Below are 23844 nucleotides of genomic sequence, written 5' to 3' on the forward strand. Positions count from 1 at the left end.
CAGCTTCTCACACATGCAGGTTCCAGGCCTTTCCAGGAAATGCCAATCACTAGCCTGTCTCCCATCAAGGGCTGTAGGGCCCCAGAGCCCAGAAACAGGACAAGGAGCCCTAGTACCTAACCTTAGCTCTGTTGTGGCCTTGCAGCTTGGAGAACACAGGTCTAGGTTTTAGAATCAAGATTCTAACCCAGTCCTTGCTAACTGCTGGCAGCACAAACTTGCAAAAGTTAGCTAAACTCTCTGAGCCTCAAAATCTTAATCAGTAAAAGGAAATAATATTACCTACCTCACAGGGTTCTTTTTAGGATTGGTATAATCACCTCTTTTCTGCCTCTGCCTCTAATTCACCATGTTTAAAACTGGCACAGTAATACCTTCCTTAATCACCATTACTTTAACGCAGGTTCCTGTCCTCTGATCTATTCTCCACACTACAAGACTTTTATATGTGCCCAATGGCAAGTGTGGTCTCTAACACTTATATATGATTTTAATGTCTGCGTGCCTGCACAGGATTCAATATTTCACACAGTTCTTAGCACAAAGTGTGGCATAAGGCAAATCTTCAACAATTGCTTTGTGGAACAAATAAAAAATAATAAATATGGAATTTTTTACTGAATGTAATAAATATATAACTTTAATTCTTCAAGTTTATGATGCATTTTCACGTACATTGCTTTACTGAATTCTTCCAACACTTTTGGTAGGTATGTATATGTTATCATGTACATTTCATAAATAAAACTCAGATTCAGAGAAGTCACATGACTTGCCTAAAATCATTTAAGTGCTAACAACAGTAAGCATCTGGATTATTGAATTCATCTCAAAGAACAATGACTAAATCCTTAAATAATTATTTTGTTTTTTAAGTTGACCTACCGTCAACGGAGCCTCAATATTTGGTTTTGATGCTTGTAAAAGACTCACAAGAGCAAGGTGAAATATGTGCTATTCCTATTGACCATGACTGCTCCAGTATACCAGGGGTTTCAACCACCAAACATCCACAAGCAGGTCTTAGTAGCTTCCCTCCCAGGAGCCGTACTCTATCACGGGAACAAGAGGTCTCTCTCACAACCTCTGAGTCCCAGGACTCTGCAACCTAAGTACTTCCACGAGCAGCTCCCATCCCCAGCCCGCCTGCCAACATTCCTGCTCTACAATCAAAGAACAGAATGCAAGGAAAACTCAAGTACTCTATATTCCCTTCACGGCTTCCTTCTGCTGAAGATGTAGGGTCAGCAGGCCCTAGCAATAAAGTCAGAGTTCTGCCAGCTTAATGAAATGAGAAAGACAAAGAGGTGCCTCCAAATGAGGACTTCAATGTCTGCTGGAATTCTGGGCGCAGACTAACGAAAGGATCACTACATCAGGAGTCAAGAGATGTGTGTTTAAATCTCTTCTACGTCAGATTTCTCTACCAAACACCAAACTTGTATAAACAATCATCCACCACTAGGCAGTGCCACAAGAAGATCTCTCAGACAATATCCAACTTCTTCAAACCTATACCTCCACCTTTTTACTTTCTACTTAACTAGGATCGCTCACTTGTGAGTCATCCTCACATTCATCAATCCCCAGATTCTGGCAAATCTACCTGTGTACCCCTCAAATCCAGTCACTTCCTCCCATTCATACTATGCTATTGCCTCAGTCCAAACCATCACCTCTCACCTAAAATTATGTAATAACCACCTGACTCACCTGCTCCAAGCTTAACTCCTCCAATCTGTTCTCCATGCTGTAGCCACAGAGACTTTTTCCAAAATCTGTAAGTCTCATTATGTTACTCCTCTGTTTAGTTCTAGTCTCCTATAGTGAGAAACTAGAAGTGTCCCTATTGAGCTAAGAAGAACTAAAAATTAACCAAACATAAAAAGAAACAGTAGAACTGAAGGAGCAAGAGTCGGTGGTTAATACTCACCTCCTGTCCTGTGGCCACATCCATTGCAGTGTACACAGTGCCTGAAGCACTACGTGACAGGTGAGAGAGAGAGAGAGAAAAACAACACAGGTATTAAATGAAGTGACATTTGTCAAATGTAGATCTACACACGACCTGGCAATGCAAGTGTTAATAATAATAGCAGCAAAAATAACCCTCCCCAATCCCCCCTCCCCCTACTCTATTCTCATATGTACATGGCAGTACATGGCAGAAAGAGAACACAGGCTCCAGGGCCAAAAGACTTAGGTTCCAAAATGAAATGTCTACCTAGTATCTACAAGCTATATGATCTTGAACAAGTGATTTAATTTCCCTGAGCTTCACTTTCCTCGTTGGCAAAGTAAAGATAAGAGGTAAGAGACTATAAGAGAATTTAAATCAATTAGTTCATAAAGCACTTAGCCAAGTGCCTAGAATATAACAGGTCTTGATTATATACTAGTTTTCTGTTCTTGCTCTTCCTCCTCTCTTCTCCATCACCCTTGGCAGGTTCCTTTAACCCCTTGCAGCCTCAAACTCTTCATTTGTAAACCTTAGTAAGGTCAGATCTATGGTTTTCAACCAGGGGTGAGTGAGGGGAAAGGGGTCCAAGGGAAATGTTCAGAATGAGGTGGAGGGAGGCGGCGGAGAGGGTTGACCTGCTTATATTTTTAGCAAAAGAAATACGGACTTCTGGGGTAATAGTAATGTTCTATTTCTTAATGTAGGTACTGGTTACATGGGTGTGTTCATTTTATAAAATTCATTGAGTTGTACACTTATCTGTGTTATATTCAATTATAATTTACATTAAAAAACTGTAAGTACTAAAAAATAGAAAATTAATCTCATGGTGCTTTAATCTTATGAACCTTTAGAACAGTGATTTTTTAATCATTTATCCTATCAAGAGGATATGTGAATTTTATTTTGCAGTTTATATTGTAAAATAGGTTTTTATTTTTCATTTTTTCAAACATAAAATATTAAATATGGTTTTTCAAACACATATGTTGCCTGAAAATCCGATATAATTCTTACCCCATCCCCAAGGTAAAAATAACCTCATATACACACATATATACATGTATAATACACAAACATATATACACACACACACACACACACACACACACACACACACTCACACATACAAACAGAGACAGAGAGTGGGAAGAAGAAAGGCAGAGACAAACTATGAATAATGCTAGGAAAGGAATCATGTCCGTTCTAAATAACTAAAAACTTAATTTTATGCCTATAACCATGAACCCTGTATATCTGTAGGTGAGTAATATGCAACAACATTTATAACTGTACATGCTGTATGTCAGATACATATGTGCAATTTGAAGAAATCTTAAAGTCTATATATTACCAAATGCATTCCAGGCAAGCCCTGAGATTATGCTACCCAGGGAAATCAGGTCCGTTTAGGGAGAAAAGTCACTTGTAGGCCTTGCAGCTCAAAATTATGGTCACCAGCTTCCACACCACCACTCTTTAGTTAGAAGTATACTTATATGCCAGGAAATTGCGATCATAAGATACGGGCTATAAGAAGTGGATTATTTGTATTGGCAGTTACCTTCCCATTGCCTGATCATTCTATCTCTAGTCATTTTCTGTCATTAAGCCGGTGTCTATTTTCCTATACTCATCTTCTTCCATCCTACCATAAGCATCATTCTTAAAGGGCAAATATGCCCAGGCCCCAAGGGACTGGACATTTTGGGACTATGTCTCCATGATTACAGAGATTTAGATGTCAGGCCCACTAGTTAATACTTGATTATTTGTACCTTAAAAAAAGACATATGAATTCCAGGTCAAAAAAAAATTCTTCAGGTCTTAAGGGATAAAAAGCAAACAAAAATTGTAACTATCAATTCATCATATTTATGTAGCATTTATTTTTTACTATTTTTTTTTAAGTAGGCTCCATGCCCAACATGGGGCTTGAACTCACGACCCTCAGATCAAGAGTTGCATGTTCTACCAACTGAGCCAGCCAGGTGCCCTGTGGCATTTTAAAATCATGGAATGTGTAGGAGCTTAATACATTTTTCATTCCTCCCTTAGCACACTAACAGACCTGTCAAAAAAGCAAGGAAAAAACATTTTTCAGATGTTGCCTATTTATGCCTATATATGTTACATTTCTGATGTTCATTTCTGAATTAAAAAAAAAAAGTCAGAGGGGCACCTGGGTGGCTCAGTCGTTTAAGTATCAACTTCGACTCAAGTCATGATCTCGCAGTTTGTGAATTCGAGCCCCATGTTGGTCTCTGTGCTGATAGCTCAGAGTCTGGAGCTTGCTTCAGCATCTGTGTCTCCCTCTCTCCCTGCCCCTCCCCTGCTTGCACTCTGACTCTCTATCTCTCTCAAAAATAAATAAACGTTTAAAAAAATTAAAAAAAAAAAAAAAAGAAAGAAAGAAAAGTCAGAAGTTCTGGAAGTGAAAGGCTCTGAGTCCACAAGCCCTCTCTTAAATTTACAGATGAAGAAATTGAAGTCCAGAGATGCAACCTGACTTGCCCACACTTGTCCATGCACCTTTCTTCTACATTCTTAATATTGTAATGTAGTTAGGTAAAGGAAATGCCATCCCAGGTTATTTTGAGACAAGCAATATGATTTCTCTTCAAGGTGTTAACTACCTTATATCAGTTCAGACTCGCAAAAGCATGTCTGGTAGGAAAAGCACTGGACCAGGAAAAAAATAAAATCCACTCATGTCCAGGGTTATTTTGAGGATTAAATTAAACAACAGATGCAAATAACAGATGTAAGCTGTAGAATGATGTACAAACACATCATTATATAATGCAATACTTTATTTTCAGAAGTTCTTGGATTCATAAGAAAGAAAACTAAAACAGAAAACTTCAAAGACTTCATTAGCAACAATGCTTTCATTCAATTAACTGAGAGTTTTCTGTAAGTCAGGTGCTTTTTTTTTTCCAGTTTCTCTTTAATTTTAGCTATTTGGGTAGGTCTATAGAAATCTCATTATTTTGCTTTTTTATACAGAGATATGACTTGACTAAAGTAAACTGCACAAATTTTCAGTGTGCAACTTGATGATTTTTCAATATGTACACACCCATGTGTTCACCATTAAGATCACTCCAAAGGTTCCTTATGCCCCTTCCCAATTCACATGCCCTTCCCAGACACAACCATTTTTCTGACTTCTATTAGCATAAATAGAAGTCTTCTTTTGAACTTCTCTTGAACTTCACATAAACACACATCATATAGTGTCTGCTCTTTTATATCTGGCTTCTTTTGCTCAAAATAATGGCCAAACACTTTTAAGACTTATCATAAACATGAGGTCTTTGAAGACAGAGTTTGTATCAGATTCATAGCTGTATTCATAGTGCCTAGCACATAAACAGGAACTCAGTTAAGAGTTGCTGACTTCAGTACACTGAGGGCAGCATGCAAGATTCACAGAAGAAATCAGAGAGCAGGAGACATGAATCCTGGCATCCACCTAGAAAAGCAGGTCCCATTACACTAGCAGAAGGGTCTGTAGTTCAGAGTCTTCCATTTCACATTAGTGCTGGTAGGTCTCAGCGCCAGGTCAACAGGGTTAATCTGAAAAAGCAGAGCTATAATTTGGGAAGCAGGTTTTGTGCTAAGAAAATAAATGGCTTTTGCACTCTCACTGAAGGGTTATTTTTAGCAACATGGTCAGCTAAATGGCACATCTCTCATACTAAGCATAATTCTGCCAAACCTGAAGTCAGCCTAACATAACACTTCCAGATGGGTGAGGGATGAGGTAGAGAAAGAACAAGGTTTATGAGAGGCAAAACAAAAGCAAAATCATATACACCAGCATACACAATTTTTAAGTCATTTCTCTAGGGAAAGAAAATGCCCCTACTAACCCTTGTCCAATCTTCTCAAACCGTGTATATTTCTTCTTAGGATCGCCCACACTCACTATGCTCCCTTTGAAAGAAACAGAGACCATGAATCATTTTTTCCCAGATCAAGATACAAAGCAGGGCCCATGTTCCCCCAAACCCTGGAGCTGGCAAGGATTAAAAAACTATCTCAAACACCCAAAACCATACTCAGTACATCCTTAGCTCTTGCCCGTAAGTTCCAACCAAAAATTTCATCTCCTTACGGCTTTTATTCATCGTATTCTATTCCATTTCTAAACTCCTAAAGGCCACCATTCATTTTTAAATTCATTCATTCAATAAACATTTACTCATTTAATATGCTCACTTACTATGTACCAAGCCCTATGTTGAATACTAGGAATAAAGGGATAGATGAGACATAGTTAAAACAGTCCCTGCTCTCAAGAAGTTCAATCTCATGGAAGAAATAGAAAAGTTAGCATAAAGTTCCATGAAAATCCAATTGTTGTAATACAGAAAGAGGCATAAAATACAGACTGGAAAGTCTTCAGAAAGGAAGTGATATCTGATTTTTACAGGGTAAGTAGGAGTTAGCCAGGGAGAGGAAAGTCAAGAAGGGGTTACAGAAGGAAGTATATCAAGTGCAAAGACACAAAGGTATGAGAGAGGTTGGGTTTCACCATCTAGATGGTGAAACCAAGGCCCACAGAAGGGAAGATACTTCTTCCCAATGTCACACAGCAAATTGGTGGTCAGAACTAAGATTTGGAGTTTGGTTTTTGGTCTCCCAGTCCAGTGTGCTCTCCCCAACACCAATTACTAATATTTGATAATTTTCACATATATTATCTCATTTGATTTACAAATAAGACAGTTATTAACATCCTAATCTAAAAGATGAGAAAAGGGAAGCCTAGAGAACAATAGGAAATTGCCCAAGACCCCAAGTCAGTGGCAAGGCTGGGGCTTCAACCCAAGTGCCTTTAACTCCCAGGCTAGTCTGCTGTTCCTAATTCTATGTTCTAAGTATTAGTGCTTTAAAACAAATCTGGTTCAGAGAAAAACACTACATATAGGAGTAAACAGATGGCTAGATAAGTGGCTTTTCCTACTTCATTTCATAAGGGCTCTGGGCAAGGGCAACTATTAAAAGAGTGACATTTTTTAAAAAGTCAAATAAGAATTATCAGGAAGCAATTGAAAGTGGCTAAGCTAAAGAACCAGAAACCTAGGCTTTAAAAAGCCATGCTAGTTTGCAGATTTGGCCAAATAAGTCACATCAAATCTCCTTTAGAAGTAAATAGGTACAGGGGTGCCAGGGTGGCTCAGTCAGTTAGGTGTCTGATCTCAGCTCAGGTCATGATCTCATGGCTCATGGGTTCAAGCCATACATCGGGCTCTGTGCTGACAGCTCAGAGCTTGGAGCCTGCTTCACATTCTGTGTCTCCCTCTCTCTCTGCCCCTCCCCTGCTCTCACTCTGTCTCTCTCTCTCTCTCAAAACTAAATAAACATTAAAAAATTTTTTTAGTAAAAAAGAACTAAATAGGTACAAAGAATAAATTGAAGTCCTCATCAAATGATTTTTCCAAGCCCAAACACTAACCTAGTCCTTCCTTCAGGCAGAAATTCTCTTACAGTTTACTGAAACACAGCAACAAGCTATTCTAACACACCCTCATTTCTTGCCACTAAAGAAAGTGAAACAGAAGTTACCACCTGAGACCAAGAGGCAGCATGCTTTCATTACAGACGCACAAGGGCTCTAACCTCAGCCCTGTTACTTTCTGGCTGTGTGATCTTTGGGCAGGGTATTTAGCATAACCAGAGCCTCAAATACCTTAACTCCAAAAAATGAAGATTATAATGTCTATCTTCATAAGGAATAAATTAACAACAACAACAACAAAAATCAAGGAAATACCTTGCTTGTCATTTGGTACATAGCACAGGCTCACAAAATGTTAGTTTCCCTTCACTCTTTTCCTACAACCAAGATGGCAGATCCGTCTTCTCCTTGGTCAATGGCAAGCATCAATAATCACAGGAATCTTTCTGACCAGGTATGAATAAGGCCTCGGTCTTTCTCAACACAACATCCCAGACTAATCACTAGATAAAAGCTATTTTTCATCTCCATAACCCATGCCTAAGGTTGAGAGATACCTAGCCCTTGAAGTGAGCAATCCACATTCTCATCACATTCCCATTCTAACGTGATATCCTATCAGGGCTGCTGAGACAGAGGAGGTGGCTGCAGGGGCAAGGTGAGAAGCAAACCTTACGTGGCTAAGATATCAAGCATAGCCAGCCAGCCACATAGACCAAGCCTAGGACCAGGATCCTTTTAGCAATGGTTTTCCATCTTTGTGCTCATCCAGTCACATACAAAAGGCAAGTCGAGAAGGTTACAAAGTGCTTACGTAATTTCTCCAAGATCTCCTCATCAGACATTTTAGGCTTCTTCTTCTGCTTCTCAGTATTCCGGGTCAGAGCATCTGGTGGAATGGTATTATTCTCAGTAGGTGAAATGGGAGATGTAGCCACATCCCGAGTTGGAGTAACAGGAAGCGGTTCAATCACAGACCGTGTGTATACCTGCATTGTTGGTGCAAGAATTTGGCAAGGCCAGTCTTTGTTAGCACAGGTGATGCTCAGGAGCCTCTTACACATGTGTGTTAGAACATCCACAGAAGAACAAATCCCAATAAACTCAACCCTTCTCCTAGGTCAAAATCTATGCTCCTCTTCTTCTGTGCCCCAGGCCCATCCTCTGTGGGTGGAATGGCCTTCCTTGTTCTCACATACACAACATAAATTAGGAATTAACAGTGTCCTTTTAGAAAGGAATACTATGAATTGGGGTGCCTGGGTGGCTCAGTTGGTTAAGCAACCAGCTTCAGCTCGGGTCATGATATCACAGTTCATGAGTCGAGCCCCGCATCAGGCTCTGTGCTGATAGCTTGGAGCCTGAAGCCTGCTTCAGAAGATTCTGTGTCTCCCTCTTTCTCTGCCCCTCCCCCATTTACACTGTCTGTCTCTGTCTGTCTCTCATAAAATGAATATTTTAAAAAATTTTAAAAAAAAGGAATGCTATGAAGATCAAATTTACCAATTCATTTGTTCATTAGATATTTACTTCCTTTCTGTTATCTGCCAAGAACTATGTTAAGCACTATTCATACATATATATTTCCTCTGTTTTTGAGAAGTTCTTGGTTTAGTGGGAAAATTTTTTTTAAATAAACATGCTTGCAAACTGAAAAAAGGCCGTATCAAGGTGAGCTATCTTGACAACTCTCCAATTGTGAAGCTCATTGTGACCTACAGAAAGGGTGATTCCACAGATTCTGTTTAAAAGTTCTCATCCTAAAAGTTCATCTAAACCCCTTAAATTTCCATCACACATCTCCTATAGTCAGTCAATCAACTTATGGTTGAATAGCTCCCTGAATCCTCTACTCAAAAGGCAGCGTTTTTTTTTTTTTGTATTAGCACAGAGTGTAAGCCCTAGATCATTCTTTCATTGTAAAGCTCTTGTCATATTAAAATTCCAAACAAAGAATCATCTAATAGAGTATCATCTGATGATAGGTTAGTGTGCACTGATGCTAAATCAAGTAAAAGGCATGGGGACCAGATTGTGCAAAGTGAGGGCAGAGGGACTGTGGCTATTTTGAAATGCAAGAACCTCAAAGGAAGTTAAATAAAAATCACTGCCAATATCCAGCATCAAAATGCACTCCTGATGTCCAGCATATTAATAGCACTAACATATTTATAAATTCCTTTGGGCCTTTCAGTACCATCAATGATGTTCTAGGAGGTAGAATGCTACACATTTAACAGAGAAGAAAAGATCTGCAGCAGGCTGCTTTGTTGCTTCCCAGGAGACTAGAATAATTTATGTAAGTCCTGCACTAAGTAACATTAATTCTATATATCTTCCTGTCTGTGAGGAACAGCCTAAGCAAACTAGAGTTAGGTTGGTATAAACACCAATTATCTAGGATACTTCAGGACTATCTGCAAACCAGTGATAAATAAAGACACTATCTCATATCTTTAATCATACAGAAAGTACTTTTCAGTCAAGGTGGTTCTGTGATTTCACCAGCTGCAAAAATCCAAGGACCCTTACCACAGCATTAAACCTCTAGGCCTCTAGGCCTTATAACTCCCCCTGTAAGCTCTGTCAAATCCCAAAGCTGTCCACATCTCCAAAGACTCACAGATTTTGTGTGCTCTGGGCGTGGAGCAATCACTGGAGGAGGGGTAGCATCATCATCATCATCTTCATCTTCTGAAACTGGTGGCACTGCAGGAGTCTCAGACACCGTCTTCACATTCTATACAGCAGAGAAAAGCCGGTTTCATCAGGTCCAGCTGACATGAGACTTAAGCTACCAGAATTGCCAAACCCCAGGAGTAATCTCATTCAGACACCCCTTCTCACACCCGAATCAGACTCCAAACTCTCCACCTTTGTGTAGCCAGTCCCAGGAACTCAGTCAGCTTCTCCCTTTTCTTTTAGCTACTACTACCCACTAGTCCCTTGGGGGTTTCCTTCTCCCACCCAAAGCCTACTTGTGGATTAGGAAGCCAGCTTACAGATTCTCTACTTGCCTTGCCTAGTCCAAACTCTGAACACAAGCTCATAGTTCCTTCCCTTATTCTATGAATTTGACTCTCTTCACTGAACAGGTAACAAAGTACAAAATGTGGGAAAGGGATCAAAAGTTTGAAACTTCACAAAGTTTATCATTATAATTCCTTACTCCTTTCTGTATCTGATATGGGGGACAGAGAGAGGGTGAACTCCCCTCCTGCCTGCCATTTGGGGCTTCTGGAGAGAGGAAAGTCAGGAGTCAGAATGACAGGAGCTAAGTGAAGGAACTTACCTAGTGGAATACTAGGCAAGAACTACTGTGTGGGAGACTGATCTTTACCACATTGGACATACTAAGGGAGGAAAACTGGCAATCTCATAGATTTGAACAGGACTGCTGGTGCAGGGCATAACTTTTAATTAAAAATTGGCAGTCCTGGGTATATGTAAGCAAGTAGCTTTGGTGCCAACAGGTGATGAATTGATCCTCTTGGTCTCAAGATTCATCGTTTGAAGCATGTGGAGGAAGAGGAGGGGTATAATTGGAGGGGTAACCTTAAATTACTTCCCGTTCTGAAATCCAACAGAGGTCTTTCCCTGTCAAATCACATATTTTGATATCTTTCTGCTCTCTACTATTTCTTTCCTCTCCACTATTCCACTCGACAAAAATGTAACTAGAAACCCAAAATGGGAACAAAGTTACTCAGCAATCTCTTCATCATGATGTGGCCCTGGGGCTCCCGATATATACTGTAAACACAATTTAACATGTTTATTTGCTTCCTTTAACTCTGTAGAAAAGGGCATTTCATCATCTTTCTTAGCAACACATTCTGTTTTCCACAGGTAATGGCTTTGGGTGGTAATATTAACAACCACCAGTCCAGGGCACCTGGGTGGCTCAGTCAGCTGGCTCTTGATTTCGTCTCAGGTCATAGTCTCACAATTTTGTGAGTTTGAGCCCCGCGTCAGGCTCTGCACTGATAATGCAGGAGCCTACTTGGGATTCTCCCTCTCTCCCTTTCCTTGCCCCTCCCCTGCTGGTGGTTGAACCCAATAGTGTGATCTCTCTCAAAATAAATAAACATAAAAGAAAAAAATACCACTATCAAGAGATACAGGTTTTTAACCCAAATTTTTACTTTTTATCCCTGTGTCCTTAGGCAGAGCTGTCCCGCCCTGAGCCACAAGTTTCTTGTCTATAAAATGGGGATAATGATAGCAGCTCTCTGCCTGAGGGCCAAAGGAGGATGAAATGAAGTGATGTGGGCATAAAAACACTTTGTAAATAAATGCTAAGGAGCTAGAAGGATGTGAGGAATCAACTAAATTGTTATTATGTCTAATAACCACAAACCTCTATTTTAACAAAAGCAGTGACTTCAACTCATGTATTCATTCACTGTGTACCTGGCTCTATTTTAGGCTCTGAGGCTATATTAAAGAACAAAACAAATATAGACCCTGGTCCTATGCTTGCATTTTAGAAGAGAATACAGTCAAAATTAATTACCAAAGTTCCAGGTAGTAATAAGGTACATGTATGAGAGCAGTAATTGGTTAGGAATGGGGAATGTTAATTTAGATAGAGTAGTCATGGAAAGGGCTCTCTAATGAGAAGTTATATAAGCAGAGGCCTGAATGAACTGAGACAGCAAGCCATGAGACTCTTTGGGAAAAGAATATTCACGGCAGGTAGAAGGAGTACAAAGATCCTGAGATGGAAACATGCTTGGTGTGTTCCAATACTTCTAGGAGGTCTACATATATTGCTGAGAAATGCTTATGACATAAAACCTGCTGAACTTTGGGTAAAAGCAGTAGGAACCTCCGATGCTCTGGCCCAGGGCTGCTTCCATCCATCCCGCCTGCCCCAGCCCCATCAGAGTGGGGGCTCTTCCAGGGCAAGGCAGGTTATAAACTGCATCATCTAAGAGGGGTCACCTTCATTTGGAGCAGTGGACAATGCCCAGGCCCCGTGGTGCTGTCAGCGGAGGTAACCTCCCAGAGCTGGTAGCAAAAGAGGCCACAACTCAGATCTACTAGCCTGAGACTGCAGTCCTGGATAGGCAAACAAATTCTGGCTGGGACTGCTCACAGTCACAGCAGTCATGAGAGAGGCCCCACACTAGTCTCACATGCCTAGCTGTGTGCATATACATAAAAGAATCAAAACAGCCAAGCAGAAAGCAAAAGCTGTAACAGACCTCAAGGAGATGTCAATAATTAACAGAACTAGGATAAAAATTAGCAAGGACATAGAAAATTTGAACAATACCACCAATCAATTCAACCTAACTGACATATATAGGACATTCTACCCAAGATCTGCAGAATACACATTCTTTTTAACCACATATAGATCATTCTTCAGAATAAGCCATATGCTAGGCCACAAGACACATCATAATGAATTTTAAAGGATTAAAAACACATAAAATGTATTATTTGACACCTTGGAATTAAATTAGGAATCAACAACAGGAAAGACATTTCTCCAAAGAGATAACCAAATGGCAAAAAAAAAATACATGAAAAGATGCTCAACATCACTACCCATTGAGAAATGCAAATCAAATCAACAATGAGATACCATTTCACACCCATTAAAATGGCTACAATCAAAAGATAGAGAATAACAAAGGTGAAGGAAGATATAGAGGAATTTGAACCCTCATAATTACTGGTAGGAGTATAATATGGAACAGCCACTGGGAAATATAGTCTGGCAGTTCCTTAAAATGTTAAACATAGAGGGCACCTGGATGGCTTAGTCAGTTAAGCATCCAACCCTTGATTTTGGCTCAGGTCATGATCTCACAGTTCGTGAGTTCAAGCCTCACACTGGGCTCTGCACTAACAGTGCAAGGCCTGCTTGGGCCTTCTCTCCCTCCCTCTCTCTCTGCCCCTCCCCTGCACTGTGTGTGTGTGTGTCTCTCTCTCAAAATAAATAAACTTAAAAAAAAAAAAATAAGGGTGCCTGGCTGGCTCAGTCAGTTAAACATCTGACTCCTGATTTCAGCTTAGTTCACAATCTCATGGCTTGTGAGTTCAAGCCCCACGTTGAGCTCTATACTGACAGTGTGGAGCCTGCTTGGGATACTCTCTCCCTCTCCGTCTACCCCTCCCTCACTCACATGCTCTGTCTCACTCTCTTTATCTCTCTCAAAGTAAATAAATTTTTTAAAATAATAAGTAAAAAAATAAATAAATAAAATGTTAAACATTGAGTTACCATATGACCTAGCAATTCCACTCCTAGGTATATATCCAAGAGAAATGAAAATATACATCCACATACAATTTATACATGAATGAGCATTATTAATAGCCAAAAAGTAGAAACAACCCAAATGCCCATCAACTGGTGAGCAGATTAAACATGTAGTATATCAATACAATGGAATATTATTGAGACCTAAAAAGAAATGAAATACTGATGCAAGATTCAACAGGGATTAATTTTGCAAACTTTATGCCAAGAATCTAGACACAAGACTATATGCTATGCGCACATTTCAATAAAATGTCTAGAAGGGCAAATTTATACAGACAGAAAGAAGATCAGTGGTTTTCCAGGGCTGGGCATGGGAGTTTGAATGAACTGTAAAAGTTAACAAGGGAACTTTTCAAGGTGATGGGAATGTTCTAAAAAGTAGAGTGTGGTGATGGCTACACAAGTATAAACATTAAAAAAAAACCCACTGCATTGTACAATTAGGGTGGGTGAATTTCATGGTATATAAACACTGCCTCAATAAACCTGCTTTTTTAAAAGTAAAAATTTTAAATTATATCTAAAGCCAGTAGATTCTCATTATATATTTTAAATAATCTAGAAATGTAAGGAATTAAAAGTGAACAGTCCTCAGGAATGCCTGGTAAAGATGGCAAGTTGAACGTGGGAATCTACATCTTGAAATCTCACTAGAACTATAATAAAGAAATAGTCTTTTAAAGGCATTAAACCCAGAAGAATGAGGAGAGCAAGAGAGAAGGTAAGAGCAGCAAAAAAAAAAAGGGAGGCAATGACTAATGGATGAGCAGTAACTGACTCAAGGAGGCTGAATTCAAAGCTGAAAACCAATCTATTTATCTATGAAGCAGAATCCTCAAAGGCACAGGAACTGGTAACACTGTTTACTTCTGAATTTGAAGATGAAGTAGAGGGGAAGGGGAGAGTACTAAAGGCAGATTCAATGAAAGTTATTTAAGATGTAGTTAGATCCCTAAATCTCTTCACCTACTCTACACCACTATGTGGTTGCCCTTCCCACCCCTAGCAGAAAACTGGAGGTCTAGTCTCTGGAAGGGAAAACAGAGAATTTCTGGATTAGGGATGTCAGGCACAGTCAAATGTTAAGACTATCAAATCAAAAACAGGGTAATTAAGAGAATATACTGAATGCTGAGACCCCTACCCCGCTTCCCTTTCTAGGCTCCTAGAACTCTAGGAGTCTAACTTTTATTCTCAAAGCAGGAGATTAGAAGATCCTTCTCGGTTTCTTACCAGCCTCAGTTCTAAGATAAAATACAGGAGGTTTCAGCAAATGGTCCAGCTGGATTACTCTAAAGCGATACAAACAAAAAAAACTAGATAGCAATGACTGCATAACTCTAAAAATTTATTAAATTACTTAAAAATTTTTAATTTTTAGACAGAAAAGAGTACACATGCAAGTAGAGAAGAAGCAGAGAGAGGGAGAGAGAGAATCCCAAGCAGGCTCCACTCTGTCAGCGCAGAGCTTGACACGGGGCTTGATCTCATGAACCATGAGATCATGACCTGAGCCAAAATCAAGAGTAGGATGCTTAATAAACTGAGCCACCTAGGTGCCCCAAATTACTTTTAAAGGTATACATTTTACAATTATATACTTACAATTCAAAGACACAATGAGCTTAAAATTCTATTAAAGTCTTTAGTACCACAATTATAAATATGGGCATATATCCCCAAGGATTACCAAATATCCACAGGGTACTTCTAACTTAAGAGGAAGAAACCAAAATGAATGGGGAAAAAAAGGACACTTGGAATAAACAGACTAGACAGGGAGAATATATTAAAAAAAAAAAAAAAGCCTAGGGGTGCCTGGGTGACTCAATTGATTAAGCATCCGACTTCAGCTCTGGTCATGATCTCACAGTTCATGAGTTTGAGCCCTGTGTCAGTCTCTGTGCTGATAGCTCAGAGCCTAGAGCCTACTTGGGATTCTGCGTCTCCCTCTGTCTCTGTCCCTCCCCCGTTTATGCTCTGTCTCTCTCTCTCCCTCTAAAAAATAAATAAACTTAAAAAAATTTTTTTATTTAAAAAGCCTATCATTCATCTTAGGGATAAGCAAAGATACCGATTCTGGAAACAGAATGGGATACTTTAATTAAAAATCAATCAATAAATAAATAAGCTCTTCACAATTAAACATGAAAACAGAAATTAAAAATTCAATAGACAGACTGAAAGATGAAGTTGGGAAAGTCTCCAAAAATAAGAATAAAAAATCAAGGCAAGGGAAATAGAGAAAATATAAGAAAAATAGAGAATCAGTCCAGGAGGTCCAAAATCTAAATAACAGGAGTTCCAGAAAGAAGAAACAAAGAAAACAGAAGAGATCACCAATGAAATAAACCAAGCAAATTTCCTAGAACTGAAGGCTTGAATTTCCAAGGTTGAGAGAGTCCACAAAGCCACTTGCAAAATAAATAGATGAATATAGGGATATAAGTATGAAATTTGAAAGCAATGGTGATAAAGAAAATGCCACAAACTTTTCAAGTGAAAAAAAAAAAAGGCCAGACACAAAAAAGCAGGAATAAAACAGCTTCAGACTTCAATAGCCAATGCTGAAAGCTAGATGACAAAAGTACAATGTTTTTCAAATACTGATGGAAAATTATTTCCATTCTAGAACTCTAGACTCAGCCAAAGTATCAATCAAATCTGAGGGTAGAATAGAGATGCTCCATTTTGAGAGTTGGAAGACATTAAATATTTACTTCCCATTTACTTTCTCAAAGCTACTGGAAGATGAGCTCCACCAAACTGCAAAAGTAAACCAAAAATAAGGAAGACACAGCATAAAGAAAATAGCAACACCAACACAGAAATACAAAGGGACTGTCAAGACAATTGGTGAAGAGAGATCCCAGAACAACTGTAAATTACAAGAATTTTAGTCCTATTTGACTTTTTAATCTAATACTTGGGTAAAAATTATTTTTAAGTGAATATTCTTAATCACCATCAACTCTGAAGGTAATTACTGCTACTATTCAGTGTTTAGCCTTTCAGAGATTATCTGTGGGTAGTAATTACATCTGTATCTGTGTAGGTCTTTATTTTGACCTCATGCATTCTTGAGTGCTAGTTTGATTAGGCACAGAATTCTTGGGTCTAATAACTTTTCCTCATACCTCTAAAGATACTGCTCCTTGGCCCACTATTGCTAATGAGGAACATTAGGTGTATATTCTCTTTGAAAGATTTGAAGATCTTTCTCTTCATCCTTGGGGTCTCTGCAGTAGAGGTCTTTTTCATCCTCTAATCTAATAGCACTGTTTTTGTGGATGCAACATCTATAAAATCTCTGTGAATATACCATATATTTTTTTGGAAATTCTTTTAATTATCTATTTCCTCTGGGGCCACTTTTACTTTCTGTTTCTGATCCTTCCCTTTAATGCTTTGTTCCCCTTAAGTATCTAGAGATCCTGGGCTTTCTATTCACACTTAGAAGTGAAAAACTAGATTGAACAGTGTACATGAGTAGCATGAGTTTCCTCTGCAGTTGTGAGTCTGTTTTTCCACTGTCCTCTCCTCTGATTGGAAAGTCTGATACAGTCTCTACATGAGTTATGGCATCTGTACGTGGTTACTGGCAAGCATCACTTTAGGGTATGTTGGCATGGAAGAGCACATAAGACTGAGACTCCTCTTCTCCCAATTATGAAAAGTATCTCCATCTTGGGATGGAAGAATTTAATGCATTTGCTTCCACTGCAGAGCTACTTTTCATTTCCTCCTTCTTCATACTGCTGTAGAGATCTGTAGTTAACTCAGGTTCTGCTCTGCTTCTGTCTTAGGCCCCTATACTACAGCAGGAGTTCTCTTCAAGTAGGTGTTTACTTTCTGGACAAAATTATCTGGCTTAAGCTTAGGATCAAAATTCTGCTACCTTTTGCTCACTGTACGATGAAGACTGTCCTTTCTGTTTCAAATGTAGAATTTTCATTAATTTTTAATTTACCCTTTAAGATGCTCCAGGACTCCTTCCTGCTTCTTATATGTATTCTCTCAACTACTCTTATCTTTCTAGGAGTTTTCTTTTCCACATATTTTAAGCTGTGGTTTTTTTCTGCTGTCATCAATCTGATCTTTGCTTTCTATCTTCCATGACAATGGTTTATTTATGTCCCGTTTTTGTTTTGGAGCACTGTTTTGTATTCATTTTTTAAATATATCTTTTCTGAAATTAAGAAATTTGGGGTAAGGGCACCTGAGTGGCTCAGTCAGTTAAGCATCTGACTTTGGCTTAGGTCATAATCTCACAGTCATGGGTTCGAGCCCCATGTCGGGCTCTGTGCTGACAGCTCGAAGCCTGGAGCCTGCTTCGGATTCTGTCTCTCTGTCTCTCTCTCTCTGCCCCTCCTCCACTCACGCTATGTCTCTATCTCTCAAAAATAAACAAACATTAAAAAAATTATTAAAAAAAGAAATCTGTGATAGCAAGAGAGATAGATACATGAATTCATTCTAGTACTCTGATCCAATTTCCAGAGGAATCTTTCAAGGATGTTAGTTTAGACGAAAATGCACATCCAGCTGTATCAATCTCCTATATAAAGCTCCAACACACAGTTCAAGGTTTTTGGCTTGACACGATGGATCCTTTACTTTTGTTCATGCTACCTCAGACAAAAAAGCATTTCCCTTTTTTCTGCCTGGTATCATTCATTACCTGTGTTTACCTGACAAGATATTATAAATCCCTATTTACATGTTCTGATTCCTCACTAAATTGTGAATTTTTTTTTTACTGAGTTGTGAAATTAAGAGCAAAGACCTTACCAGTCCTTGATGCCCCAACACCTAAAGAGCCTATCACATAATAGCTGTTCATTTTATAAATGAGAATTCATGTGCTAACATGCTAGAGAATCTGAAAGCCAGACCTCAAACCATTAAGCCACAAGTAACAAAATTTCAGTGCCAGAAGGAACCTTAAAGATTTTTTTTTTTAATGAATAAATCATTAGGGACCGACAACTCTCTACAAACTTCCCTCCACTACCAGGCAGAATAAATCACTCTATCAAATATGACCCTCCTCATACATTATTCATACCTCTCTTGCAGCCCTCATCCCTCTAGTCTGCTGTTAATTTTATTCTTCAAGGACTAAGATAGTGCATATTCATTTTTGTATCACCAGCACCTGGGCACAAAGAAGGTGCTAAGTAAATATTTATAGTATGAATGAATAAATGCATGCTCAAGACAATGGGATTTTGTACTGGTTTCTACTACTACTTTATTTAAGGGTTGGGAGATAGTCACTTAAACTCCAAGTCTCAACTTCTTAACCTGTGTTATGAGAATAACAATCCTATCCAATTATTTCACACATCAAGTGGGATGATATGGGAAACCAATATGGAAAATAATGACATGCTACCACAAAACAAACCATAATCTCCCATGTAAAACTAGTAAAGAAATACAGAATACTGAATCACAGGGAAAATGTTATGAATTGGGGGGGGGGGGGGGAAATGTCCTTGATAGACTGAGTAGTTTTAATTTTAGATAGTAAACCAGCACAGGTGTTTACCAAGCAGGTGTTATGCCCTCTGACATATGGCATGAGCCCCAGGACTCCTGCTCTTCATGTACGAATAACATAGCTATGGCTTTACTGTAGTCTCCTTTATAAGACCTCTCTGACATCATCTTTCTCAGTTCCCTGCCACAGTGAAAAGAATCGACTGGGACTCAGAAGACCCTAGTTCTAATCTGGTTCTGCCACCATCACTAATTATGAGTCTTCAGGAAAGTCTGTTTTCCTACCTGTGAAATGGGGATGGATAATGCTTTCTTCACAAGGTAACTGTGAGGGCTAATCACACTAACCATACATAGTTATTAGGATAGTGCTTGGCACACATTAGCCAGGCCGTGATAGTGACGGCCATCACTCCTATAAAAGCATAACCACATTTGAGCCACAAAGCACAGCTCATCTTTGTTTAGGCCTCTTCTTCAATAATTTGCTGCTCTGTAATGGGGAGAAACTCCCGAAGATCTTAACATTTACAAATTCTTCCCCCTCCTTTAATTACATCCATCTGACAAAAGAAAGATTATTCCATTGCTTTCAGGGGAAAGCAATGCAGACTGGGAATCAGATACCTACTGTCATTAACCCTTTCTCTATTTCAGTTTTATCATCTATGAAACAATGATATAACCCATCTCATTAAACTCCTGTGAGGATTAAAAGAAGTAGTGACTACAAAAGGACACAGTATGCTACAAAGGCAATGGACATGTGAACATTTTTCTATGATTGATAGGAATGTAAATGACTCAAGTGAATCAATGTCTACTGCTGGAAGCACAGATTAAAGTATTTTAATGGTGACTCAGTATTGTGTGAGAATTTACTGTTCCCCTGCTAAAAATTCTTTAATAGCTTCTCATTACTCTTAAGATAAAGATAAAACTTCTACATGATCTGACCTGCCACCATTCCTCCTCATCACCTACCTCTAGTCCATTCACACTTCACATTCCAATCATAACAAACTACTTGCAGTTCCCAATTAAAGCATACCTGTGAACCTCCTTGTCTTTGCATGAGGTATTTATTTTCTCTTTGTCTGGAATATCCTCATCTCTCCTTAATTCTTGCCCTACATAACAAAGTCCTTAAGCTCAGACTCTACAATCAAGAAATTTTCTCTTAAACATCCAATCTTTCATTCAGTAAATGGTTACTTGCCAGATGCCATGGATACGGCAATTAACAAGTCAGACATAACCCTTGGCCCCATGAAGTTTTAGCACACTGTACTGTATGTAACTGTTTTTGCCTTCATAAGCCTGGGACACTCTTAGGAGTTGGGACAATGACTGATTTATTTCCTATATTGTCACTTCTCCACACAGGACCTGGCACAGAGTGGGGATTTTGTAAATATTTAGTAAATCAATATGACAAAACCAGCTCTGTATAAGAGAAAACATCAGGTGTAAAGAATAGCAGTATACTTATACATATCATAGGCGTACTATTTGTAAGACTCTTTCAAACATCAGCATCTCATTTTATCTGCTCTGAAAAATGGAATTTGTAAGTTGAGAGAGGCAGAGAGACCTTTAAGGTCACCTAGCTTTTTTTTTTTTTTTTTTTTTCGGTTTTTTTAAATTTTAACTCCAGTATAGTTGACATACAGTATGCAATAGTTTTCAACAATTCTACACGTTATTCAGGGCTCACCATGATAAGTGTACTCTTAGTCCCTATCACTTATTTTACCCACCCACCCCCACCTGCCCTGTGATAACCATCAATTTGCTCTCTTATAGAGTCCGTTTCTTGGCTTGTCTCTCTCTCATTTTTTCTTTGTTCATTTGTTTTTTAAATTCCACATATGAGTGAAATCATAGAATTTGTCTTTTTCTGCCTTATTCCTTTTAGCATAATACTCTAGCTCCACCAATGTTGCTGCAAATGGCAAACTTCATTCTTTTTTAATGCCTGAGTAATATTACACACACACACACACACACACACACAAACACACATGTATATACACCACATCTTCTTTATCCATTCATCTATCAATGGATGGTTAGGTTGCTTCCATAATTTGGCTATTGTAAATAATGTTGCAATAAACAGCATAATTTGTGTTTTTAAGAGCACCTACGTGGCTCAGTGGGTTGAGCATCTGACTTCAGCTCAGGTCATGATCTCACAGTTCATGGATTTGAGCCCCCGCATCGGGCTCTGTGCTGACAGCTCAGAGCCTGGAACCTGCTTTGGATTCTGTGCCTCCCTCTCTCTCTCTCTGTCCCTCCCCTGCTCATACTCTGTCTCTCTCTCTCTCTCTCTCTCTCAAAAATAAATAAACATTTAAAAAATTTTTGAATTTGTCTTTTTATATTCTTTGGGTAAATATCCAGTAGTGGAATTACTGGATTGTAAGGCAGTTCTATTTTTAAATTTTTGAGAATGAGATCATCTAGCTTTATTTTCCAGCCAATTCATCAGTGTAATATCCCTTCAAGTGACAGGCAGTCACTACAATGTCAGAGGACAGAATGAATGACTTTAAATGAACAGAATCTTCTCCCTTCAACAATTAGTCCTAATCCTGGTTTTGTAGACCATACCAACAAAAAAGAGGGAATTCTCTTCTAAATTCAGGTATTTGAAGACACGTCTAGTTAAGGCAAAGTGTATCATTCTCATTTTATTGATGAAAAAACTGAAACTCAGAAAGGCAACTTGTCTCTCCAAGGTTCAAAGCTACAAATGAAAAACTGAGTCTAACCAGTTCTGGTTCCAAGGTTAGGATTTCTGGAACACTAAAAAATTAAATCTGGAAGGGATACTTAACAGTTTATTAAGTCCAGTTCCTTTACTGTATAGGTAAAAACTATGAGGCCTGGTGGGGTGAGGGGCAGTAGCCAAGATGAGTTTTTTTCCAGCCCAGGCTCTGCATCTACCACACAGTCTGGATCACTAACCACCAAGTCTGCCCATATCAGAATAAAGAAAATTAAGACTTACCAAAGTGTTAGAAGAATTATAATCTTCAGCTGATTTATCTGCAAAGGGAAAAAGACAAGGGACTCAGTCAGTAAACAACTAAAATTAATCCATTCTTGAGGGCTAAGGAAGCCTATCCAGTCAAGCACTTGCCAGGCTGAGAGAATAATGGTATTACTAGTACTATGGGCCCAACACCAGGCTAAAGCACATTAGATACATTACCTCCTTTAATCCTCACTACAGTTCTGAGTACTATTATTATGTCTACTTTTATAGATTTTGAAACTGAGGTTCAGAGAAGTTAAGTAATTTGCCCAGGGTATACACAGGTTAAACGGGAGTCAAGATTTGAATCCTGGTCTAATTCTAAATACTATGTCAGAACTGTGTCCACATCATCAACTATATCATCATCAGGTCTCAATGGTCAAGGAAATTTCCTGCAATCTAAGAAAATGGAAGAATTCATGTCCTGAGCTATCCATGATAAATCATGACCAGTTTGTGGCTTCAACTTTTAGAAAAGATCCTTCTACATGCATGTCTATTCCCTATAGGGAAAAACTGAGAAAAACTAAAGTTTAAGAAAAGAGAAGCATTAATCATGTCAAGTCTAATTTAAGGCAGGGTCTTATTTCTAAGAACAAATTCAAGTTTCCTCAATGAGGCAATTACCAGAGTTCATTGATTCCAAAATGTAAATTTTTTACATTAATATCTATGAAATAGAGATGTGTCCTATAATCAAAGGCATTTCATGGTTTAATTGGCAACTTTTTTCTCTTTAGTGGTATATAAAATAATGATGCAGGTTTAGAATTAATGATATCTTAGATTTAATGAAATATGAAACATAGACTCAATGGAGATCTTAGCAAGAAAATAAGTTTAAAACCCAAATATTATGTTTGGTTTTATTCTTTAATTCCTACAGGCCTTAGAAAAAACTGACTTAGCCAGTTCAACATCAATGGAATTAAGGAGAAATATTCTACCAAACCCAACATATTCCTCACCAAAAACCAAGTCCAGAGAATGTCCAAGATCCCAATTCCATCATATAAGAAAGTGTCAGGTACAGCTTCTTTGGTCCTACGACAAACCATGAACCTATAAGCTATGACGATATATTCTTAAACCCTGAACAGCCAGCTATACCCAGGAGAAATCAATTCAGGATATACTCTAAACATAATTCCATCACATAGCACTTGATTCACCCTGAGTAAATCACTCAGTTTTTCTGAGGCTAATTAATTTCTCTGAGTCTGTGAACTGGGGATAATAGTCCTTGTCATACCAAGCCCCTAAGACCATCATGAGAATCAGTGAGATAATTCACGTGCAAGCATATACAAGTTAAAGTAGTACTCTCAGAATCAATAGTATGAGAAGAAGGGAAACAGGTAAAGGAGAGAGATGACATTAAACAAAAACTGTGCTAAGGGCACCTGGGTGGCTCAGTTGGTTGAGCGGCCGAGCACCTGGGTGGCTCAGTCCGTTAAGCGACTTTGGCTCAGGCCATGATCTCACCATTCGTGAGTTTGAGCCCGGCATAGGGCTCTGTGCTGACAGCTCAGAGCCTGGAGCCTGCTTCAGATTCTGTGTCTCCTGCGCTCTCTGCCCCTCCC

The 23844-nt window shown here is 38.8% G+C and overlaps 1 protein-coding gene across 4 annotated transcripts in view; it reads right to left on the reverse strand.

Moving 5' to 3' along the window:
* The window catches only part of PAK1 (p21 (RAC1) activated kinase 1), a 154683-nt gene that overhangs the window by 21509 nt on the left and 109330 nt on the right, over window positions 1-23844 (reverse strand). For all 4 annotated transcript variants that reach the window (XM_019449918.2, XM_019449916.2, XM_019449917.2 and 1 more), the window contains exons 5-9: window positions 22232-22269; window positions 10054-10170; window positions 8245-8419; window positions 5839-5902; window positions 1934-1982 (exon numbers count right to left, since the gene is read on the reverse strand). In XM_019449918.2, coding sequence (XP_019305463.1) covers window positions 1934-1982; window positions 5839-5902; window positions 8245-8419; window positions 10054-10170; window positions 22232-22269 — 443 coding nt within the window. The remainder of the gene's footprint in view (window positions 1-1933; window positions 1983-5838; window positions 5903-8244; window positions 8420-10053; window positions 10171-22231; window positions 22270-23844) is intronic.

This window comes from Panthera pardus, unplaced genomic scaffold (genome assembly GCF_024362965.1).
Source record: "Panthera pardus isolate Hobbes unplaced genomic scaffold, ASM2436296v1 HiC_scaffold_12, whole genome shotgun sequence".
Classification (NCBI taxonomy): Eukaryota; Metazoa; Chordata; class Mammalia; order Carnivora; family Felidae; genus Panthera; species Panthera pardus.